Source organism: Indicator indicator, chromosome 1, assembly GCF_027791375.1.
Source record: "Indicator indicator isolate 239-I01 chromosome 1, UM_Iind_1.1, whole genome shotgun sequence".
Classification (NCBI taxonomy): domain Eukaryota; kingdom Metazoa; phylum Chordata; class Aves; order Piciformes; family Indicatoridae; genus Indicator; species Indicator indicator.
Window position 1 is genome coordinate 32,061,152 of NC_072010.1, and position 9,386 is coordinate 32,070,537.

The 9,386-nt window shown below is 44.6% G+C and overlaps 1 protein-coding gene across 1 annotated transcript in view; it reads right to left on the bottom strand.

Moving 5' to 3' along the window:
• Window positions 1-9,093, bottom strand: part of COG3 (component of oligomeric golgi complex 3) — a 36,457-nt gene extending 27,364 nt beyond the window's left edge. Inside the window, exons 1-6 of the mRNA XM_054399263.1 lie at window positions 8,932-9,093; window positions 6,616-6,762; window positions 6,011-6,072; window positions 4,282-4,447; window positions 221-295; window positions 5-97 (exon numbers count right to left, since the gene is read on the bottom strand). Of these exons, the coding sequence (XP_054255238.1) occupies window positions 5-97; window positions 221-295; window positions 4,282-4,447; window positions 6,011-6,072; window positions 6,616-6,762; window positions 8,932-9,093 (705 nt within the window). The remainder of the gene's footprint in view (window positions 1-4; window positions 98-220; window positions 296-4,281; window positions 4,448-6,010; window positions 6,073-6,615; window positions 6,763-8,931) is intronic.
• Between the last annotated feature and the right edge of the window lie 293 nt (window positions 9,094-9,386).

The window sequence follows — 9,386 nt, forward strand, 5'->3', positions numbered from 1 at the left end:
TTACATGTGATGAAATATATGCAATACAATCATCAAGCTTAGCCAGCATGGGAATGAATCCTTCACTATTCACAGACAGTGTAGGGGAATTCAATTTCTTTGGAAAACAAGACAAAAGCATCATTGTAAGGAGCCCAAGTAACTCAGTGTGGGTGACAAAGTTCAAAACATCAGTACACTTTTATTTTCCAAGACTATTAAGAGAGATAATGATACTTACTGTGTTGATGTTTTCCAGCTCATTAAAATAAGAAAGTTTCTGCTGGATGTTTTCAGCCAGGTCAACAAGTTCTGACTATTTTAAAAAACAATAAAGAAAAAAAAATCAGCAACCTTTCAAGTACTTCAAATTTAATTTTGTTATTTTATATATATAATTGTATTTACATATATGTATAAATATATATATATATATATATATATAAGGATCCCAAGGCCCTTAAATGAACAGATTCAGGTCTGTCTAAGGCGTAGTACAGATATTATCACTAATATAGATACACTATTACTAATACACTAATACAGTACACTATTATCACTAATACAGATATAAACACAATTATCACTAATACAATTCAAGCATTCAGCTTGGCTAATGTATTTATATATATATATATATATGAATAATTACACACACACATAGATATATAAAATTATTCATCCTCTCTTTCAGCACACACCAGTGTTAACCAGCTCTAGACAACTTGCAACTAAGTACAAAGATGCATAGCACAGTAGTGCTTTGTTACTCTCTCTTACCAGAGAAAGACACAAGTGTGCTTACAAACATATATTCTACAGGTTTGTCAGCGTTTCACAGATACAACTGCATACAAACAGGACTGCTGTCCTAAGTATTACACAGAACTGTAGAAATCATGTATTTCAGGACTGGAGCCTTTAAAAGTTCTCCCTTACCCAGTCATGCTAAAGAGACACATTCATCATATTACTGTTGGAGCAGTTCATGAGGAGAAAGAAAGTATCTGGTAAGTAAGCTCACGACTTAAAAAAACTAATAAGAATCTTTCTTCTTGCAGTAACTACCTTAAAATACTCTTGTAGGTGGTATGAATTATTAATCTCAATGAAGTTTGTACTTTCCAGGCATCACTTACAGAAGGTTCCCTCAGCCAGCAATCCTTCTTATTAAAGTTAGGGCTTTAAACTAGGTCTGAAGGGGGTGGGTGAGGAAACCAGTCTGTCCAGAGAGGAGAGAGTGGGACATAAATTAGGGTTAATTGAGAAATCAACAGCCCAGCTGAAGTGCATGTACACATACACACACAGTATGGGTAACAAACAAGAGGACCGAGAAGTCTTGGTCCACCAGGAAGATCATGATATAATTGCAATTACAGAAACATGGTGGGATGCTTCACATAATTGGAGCGCTGCACTGGGGGTTACAAGCTCTTTAGGAGAGACAGATGAGGGAGGAGGAGGAGGGGTGGCCCTGTACATTAGGGAATCTCTTGATGCCTCAGAACTTGAGGTTGTGGATGAAATGATTGAGTGCCTGTGGGTTAAAATCAGAGGGAGGCCTAGCAAAACTGACATCCTGGTTGGAGTCTGTTATAGACCACCCAACCAGGATGAGGAGGCAGATGAAATATTCTATAAGCAACTGGAAGCTGTCTCAAGATCAGATCCTGTCCTTGTGGGTGACTTTAACCTGCCAGACATCTGCTAGGAACTCAATTCAGCAGAGAGGAGGCAGTCCAGAAGGTTCAGAGTGTATGGAGGACAGCTTCATGATGCAGCTCTTAGGTGAACCTACCAGGGGTCAGGCTCTGCTTGACCTGCTGTTCTCAAAGAGAGAAGGGCTGGTGGGAGATGTCACGGTAGGAGGCTGTCTAGGGTTCAGCAATCACAAGATAGTGGAGTTTTCGATATGCAGGAAGCAGTAACAGAACCCTCACCTTGGACTTCCAGAGGGCAAACTTCAGCTTGCTTAAGCAACTTATTAGGAAAGTACCCTGGGTAGCAGCCCTTAAGAACAAAGGGGTCCAGGAGGGTTGGACCTGCTTCAAACAGGAGCTCCTAAAGGCACAGGAACTGGCAGTTCCCACGTGCCGAAAGATGAGCCGGAGGGGAAGGCAACCGGCCTGGATGAGCAAGGAGCTCCTGAAGGAATTAAGGGAAAAAAAGAGGGTTTATCGCCTTTGGAAAGGGGGGGAGGCAACTCAAGATACATTTAAGGATGTTGTTAGATCATGTCAGAGAAAAATTAGAGAGGCAAAAGCCCAGTTAGAACTTAAACTGGCCACTGCTGTGAAAGACAATAAAAAGCATTTTTATAAACGTATTAATGCTAAAAGGATAGGCAAGAAAAACCTCCATTCATTATTGGACTTAGAGGGAAACATTGTAACTAAAGATGAGGAAAAGGCTGAAGTTCTAAATACCTTCTTTGCCTCAATTTTCAACAGCAAGGCAGGAGGACTTCAGGATAACTGGCCTCCTAAACTGGTTGATGGGGTCAGGGAGCAGTGTAGTACCCCTGAATTCCATGAGGAATTAGTTTGGGACTTGCTGAGCCACTTGGATACTCACAAGTCCATGGGACCGGATGGGATCCATCCTAGGGTACTCAGAGAGCTGGCAGATGAGCTGGCCAAGCCTGTTCCCATCATTTTCCACCAGTCCTGGCTCACTGGAGAGGTCCCAGATGACTGGAAACTGGCCAATGTGACACCCATCCACAAGAAGGGCCTGATGGACGAACCTGGAAACTACAGACCTGACAGCCTGACCTCAGTGCCAGGGAAAATTATGGAGGAGATCATCTTGGGGGCAATCACTGCGCACCTGAAGGATGGCCAAGGAATCAGCCTCAGCCAACATGGATTTAGGAAGGGCAGGTCCTGCCTCACCAACCTGATCTCCTTCTATGATCAGGTGACCAGCCTGGTGGATGTAGGAAAGGCTGTGGATGTAGTCTACCTGGACTTCAGCAAGGCCTTTGACACTGTCCCCCACAGCAAACTCCTGGCCAAGCTGTCAGCCTGTGGCTTGGACAGGAGCACTCTGTGCTGGGTTAGGAACTGGCTGGAGGGCCGAGCCCAGAGAGTGGTGGTGAATGGTGCCACATCCAGCTGGCAGCCTGTCACTAGTGGTGTCCCCCAGGGATCAGTCCCCCCATCCTGGTCAGTATCTTTATTGATGATCTGGATGAGGGGATTGAGTCCATCATCAGTAAATTTGCAGATGACACCAAGCTGGGGGCAGGTGTTGATCAGTTAGAGGGTAGAAGGGCTCTGCAGAGGGACCTTGACCAGCTGGACAGATGGGCAGAGTCCAACATGATGGCATTTAACAAATCCAAGTGCCAGGTGCTGCACTTTGGCCACAACAACCCCAAGCAGCACTACAGGCTGGGGACAGAGTGGCTGAAGAGCAGCCACACAGAAAGGGACCTGGGGGTACTGGTTGACAGTAGGCTGAACATGAGCCAGCAGTGTGCCCAGGTGGCCAAGAAGGCCAATGGCATCCTGGCCTGCATCAGGAATAGCGTGGCCAGCAGAAGCAGGGAAGTCATTCTGCACATGTACTCAGCACTGGTTAGGCCACACCTTGAGTACTGTGTCCAGTTCTGGGCCCCTCAATTCAAGAAGGACATTGAAATACTTGAACATGTCCAGAGAAGGGCAACGAGGCTGGGGAGAGGCCTCGAACACAAACCCTATGAGGAGAGGCTGAGGGAGCTGGGACTGTTTAGCCTGGAGAAGAGAAGGCTCAGGGGTGACCTCATTGCTGCCTACAACTACCTGAAGGGAGGTTGTAGCCAGGAGGGGTTTGGTCTCTTCTCCCAGGCAACCAGCACCAGAACAAGAGGACACAGTCTCAAGCTGCGCCAGGGGAGGTTTAGGCTCAATGTTAGGAAGAAATTCTTCACAGAAAGAGTGACTGGCCATTGGAATGTGCTGCCCAGGGAGGTGGTGGAGTCACCGTCCCTGGAAGTGTTTAAGTAAGACTGGATGTGGTACTTGGTGCCATGGTTTAGTAGTCATGAGGTCTTGGGTGACAGGTTGGACTTGATGATCCTTGAGGTCTTTTCCAACCTTACTGATTCTGTGATTCTGTGAAAGTGTGTATCAATACTGAATATTTTACTTCACAAGGCCTGACACCCTAGGTGCAAGTGAATCACACCAGAAACAAGGACAAAAGCAAATGGAGGGATTGCCACCACACCTCACAAGTTTTCCAGTTCAAGAAAATGAAACTTTCATTTGTGGTATCATAGAAGTTTCCAGCCATCCTTCCACCAAAGATTACCTGCTCTTTCAGAAGTTGTTCACAGGCCTCATGCAGCGTTCCTGTCTTCGTGGACACAAAAAGATACTGTTTTTGCAGTGACTCTAGGTGCTGAAGGGCACTATTCACATCATCCAAGATAGCATCACACTGCTCCTGAAAGCCAGACAAGTAATCCCTCATCTGTCTAGAAAAAGAGAATCAACAGATAACAGAAGTAAAATTTTGCTTTCTGTATTTGCAAACCCAGCTGCCTGCAGGGACACTGCCACTACCTTTCCCTCTCTAGGAATAAAAGACCACTTGCATCAAGCAAAAGTGCACAGTAAGCAGATCTTTTGTGACCCACAGAAATAACAGAGCTGTGGGGTTTGGAGTAGCCACTGCAGTAACTGCATTTCCCTGACACTCCCACCCAGAAAGCAGCAGCATGCACCACAGCAAGCCTAGAGCATGCAGATACTGTCTGAATGGACAGCACAGAGTGGCTGCTACCAGCAGCTGAATTCTACCTCCCTTGCTTCCAACAGGGGTGTTTATCTAGGGTCTCTTCTTCTACACTATTTTCAGTTTCTATTTAGTAATTTAGAAAGTAATTTAGAAATTACTTCTACTATGCTAAAGCAGTTGACATTACCCAGAGGTTCAAAACCTATTGTGAGGATCACGAGGTCCTTAAATGAAAGAGAGTCAAGTTTGTGTAAGGCTCAATACAGATATAAACACTACATTATCACTAATACAATTCAAGCATTCAGCTTGACTAAAAACATAATTTAAAATTAATTACTCTTGGACATCAGCTAAAACTTCTAAGTTCTACTTTACCACAGACAAAGCAGCAAGTAAAAATCACAATTCACTGTAGTCGTGTGCAATCCTTTAGTGTACAATAAGCAAAGCACTTACTTATTTTCCTCCTGCTAACAACTGCATATTGGACATCCTACAAACCATTCTGCACCCACTGCACAGTTAAGTATCTGTGTGTGCTGCTACAAAGATGTCAATTAACAAAGTGCAAGGGTTGTTAATGATCTGATCAAGATCTTAGTACATGCCTAAACCTCCACTTTTAAGAAACGTCACATCCTCAAATGTCAGAGCAAGAGACAGACTGAAGAAAAATAGAGAAAAACAGATGACAGCAGCATCTCTGTGGCCAAAGGCAAGTTTGTAAAGTCTCAAAACACAAACCAGTTCCCAAAGCCAGCAGCAAATCAGGCTAAGCCATTCAGCTGTACCCCAGACTCTTGAAGAGTAACTGTGAAAGTCAGTGGGAAGAGGTTCTTATGGGCCTGATGGGAACGGTCAGTTTGACAAAAATATAGGAGTCTCAAAAATAAAGTTGAGCAAAGTGTCAAGGAATGCAGGGAATGCAGACAGAGAATCACAGCCATGGTCACTGGTGAACCAAATAGCAAGAACAGAAATGATCACCAGCCACACCTGCTTCCAGCCTTGCCCTCAGAGGATGCCATTTCAATAGCAGTGGCAGTTGAAAGGACATATAAAAGCTTGTTAGATAGATTGTCTACAGCCCTGTCGAGAAGCAAAAACTAAATTCAGTCTGTCTTAATATATAGGGCAGTTCAGAAGCAAATCTGTGTCCCTTTTCACTGCTTTGGCTGTTCCAACACATTCCCCCTGTTTCCCCTCAGCTGCATCTGAACACATGCTAACATTCTGTCAACAAGTCCTGCAAGGGTTAAACCGCTTACAGTGGAAGAAACTGAGAAAGAGCACGTACCTGTACTTGGCACCTTCATCTCGATCCATCTGTGTTTGTACCTGAGCAAACCAGGAGAAGAACTAGAAGAGATTTTACAGTGTGAACAATACAGATATCACATACAATCAATTAAAAAAAATAATCAGATCTATGAAATTGAGATGAGCTCTTGTTGAAGAGAGAGCTGTTTCAGAACTTAACAATTAATCAAGGAAACAAATTATAGGCTCCTCATTGTAGGTCCCTCCCAACTTAAATATTCCATTACTCCACTAAATTAAAATGCTAAAGACTGAATTTCATCTGGTTTTATTTACACAGAAACAAGAGTGTCACATTAGAAAAGAGGGGGACGAGGCACAATGTTTTTACACATTATGAGCAACACCACCTTAGTGAAGGTGCCTCACTCTCATATAAGGCTCCACTCAAAACAGGAAAAGTATCTGTCACTTAAGAGCAAAGACTTTAACTATTTTTTCCCCAAAAATTTCTTCATGCATCTGGAAAAACACTCCAAAAAAAATTAAGAAACCCACCAAAAGCTAGGCAAGAGACACAGGAACTCATGGAATTCTCTGGAGAAGATTTTTACAACTTAGAGGTTACTCAGCCTCACTTACCTGCTGTGCTGTTTCAATTCTTTCATCCTCCATCCCCAGTAGTGAAAATCCTTTCAGGAGGACATCCTCTGTGGATTCTGGCACCGCAGCTGTCAGCGTAGCAGTTAGCGACTGGGATGTTAGGCTGCACAAATCTTCAATTGGAAGCTGCTCACAAAACCCCACAAACTTTACTTAGAGAATTTACTAAGAAATAGTATATTCAGCTTAATTACAATAACACAATCAAAGGCATCAACTTGAGAAAATTACAGGCATCTACTTTTGAAGAAACAAATGCAATAGATGTTTAACCTATACAATAATACACCAACGACTACCATATTTATATATTCAGAAGCCATCTAAAAATGTTTAAATTTTTCTGTTACAAAAATATTATACAGTATTTGATGAAAGCACACGTTTGTGTAAAAGCAGAAACTGAATGTACAGGTACCTAACACACTGATGAGCTATACTTTAACTTGCTATTTAACTGGTTCTGTACCCAGGGAAAAGGACTAGAAAAGTGTCTGAGAACAAGAATTCAGAACACATACAGAAACCAAACTAAATGCTGCATAAGCATGCCAAAAGGCAACACAACCCCACAGGAATTGTCAGATTTTTGGCACATATGCAGAGAAAATTCAAGACTTAACACTGCCAGAATCTGATCAGGAAACAGTGTTTCATATCCTTTCAAATGTTTTTTAATGAAGAAGTCGAGATAAAAAGAAAAATTTTTTCAGAAGCCAATCCCCATTCAGCAGAGCTGTTCTTTATCAGACACAATGATTTTTTAAAACCAGAAAACATGGAAAAAAAAGTAACTTCAGAGGAAAGGTGTTTCAGTATGATTAGAAACTATTAATTAGCTTATATGGAAGAAATATTTTTTTTTTTAAACTATACACTTAATTAATGTAACAACCTTTTAAATTCATTTGATGAATAAAGCGTGGGGTTTTTTTTATTGCTGAGTACACCAGTAACATAAAAACTGAGTACATGACTTAAATACAAATTTGTATCTCACTAGACAGTTACTCTCAGTGAAATATTCATTGCTGGTAGCATTAGTCCATCAAAGAACAAAGAATCAGGATTTTAACTGTTTGAGAAAAGAGACAATGACCTGTCTTGTTCAACTCTTACATATCTTTCCTCCTGCCCCCTAAGAGAGACAGGACCCCAGCAGGAGAGCCAGAGTTTCTATTCCGAAGAGTCCACCAGAACCTACTTTTTCAGAACAGCCAAGACACCACTATCCCAATCCACTTCAGCAGGAGCCAGAAAACAGCTGAAGTCCTCAATATCTTGACACCTGCATTGCCCTGACTGGCAAAGGCAGTACCTGCTTTGTTGCAAATCTGGTTTATAGCCTTAAGAACGTTCTCTGATGGGCATGTATCCTTCTACAATTATTTTGGATGCATGCCAATATTTACTTTAGTACAGCTGCATCCAGCTTAGATAAGAAAGAAACGAGGAAGTATTAAATGAAACAGGTGCATTTCAGAAAGGCATTGGTTTGCCTTCTCCCCTTCGTTATTTTAACCTTTCAGATGTTTGCTGAGAGCCAACTTTATTGATTCTATAGCACTGTATCTTGTGCCATTATCCTGTTCAAACAGAAAACCTCTCATGAAAAGTTCAGTTAAGGAACACAAACAGCTCATTCACCTTCCTTTGGTAGGCAAGGGAGTAGTCATAAGTAATCGACTTATCAGAGTTTTATAACCGAGTGGAAGACTACATTATTAAGCTTTTAACCACTATTCCTAGCTTTATACAGCTTGCTGAACCATCTGTAAATTGTACCCGGAGAAAACACTGCTGCCAGAAGATAGGATCGCGTTCGGAGGACCAAAACTATGTAACTCCATGCATAAAGCTCTCAGTTTCAGGAGGACAAACTGACGAACTAGGGAAGCAGCAAGAGAAGCTCCCATGGATTTTAAGAGAAAAGCTGTCACTGCGCTGCCTACGAACTCCTTGCAAGCCAGGGCGGGCGGGCAGCACCGTGGCATGAGGCACTTCGGCAAAGCTGAGGTAAGAGGGGGCCCTCCCGAGGGAGGCAAAACCCGGCGACGGACTAGGGTAGAGGTTGTGGGCTCAGCGGGAAGGGCTCAAGGTCCCGCCGGCCTGAAGCACCACTAGAACGCAAAACGCTGTTGAACCCCGTAAGAAATCGGGGGGGAGAGTGGCGGCCCCACAGGCCTTAAGCAGCCAGACCAGCAACCTCGGCCGCCTGGCGACGTGGCACCGCGGCGCCTCCCGCCCACCCTCTCTCCCTCCTTCCCACCGAACCGGGCATCGCTGCCACCTCACCTCGGGCGGCACCGGTAGGTTCTCGGCTGCCGCCTTCAGCTCCAGCACCGAGTCCGTCTGGCGGTCGCTGAGCGGCGCGGAGGGCTGCGGGCGGCGGTCCCACAGACTCAGGCGGTCCCGCACCTCCCTGCTCGCTGGCTCCGCAGGCGGCGGCTCCGCCATGCTGGCGGCAGCGGTGAAGAGCAGCGGCCGAGCCGGGACGAGAAGCAGAGCACAGCAGAACACTGGGGAGCGCGGCGACACTTCCGGGGGAGGCACGGCGCACCCGGCTCCACGTCGCGTGGCGGCAGCGTCATTAGCGAGAAGTACGTCAGAGGGGCGGAGGGGGGGAGAGCGAGCAAGCGAGCGGCGGCCGACCGACATGGCGCCCCCTGTCGGCTAGGAGGAGCGGAGGCGTCTGCGGCATGAGCGGACCCCGCCGCGCTCTCTCGCGGCGCATCCGTAAACCTGTGGTA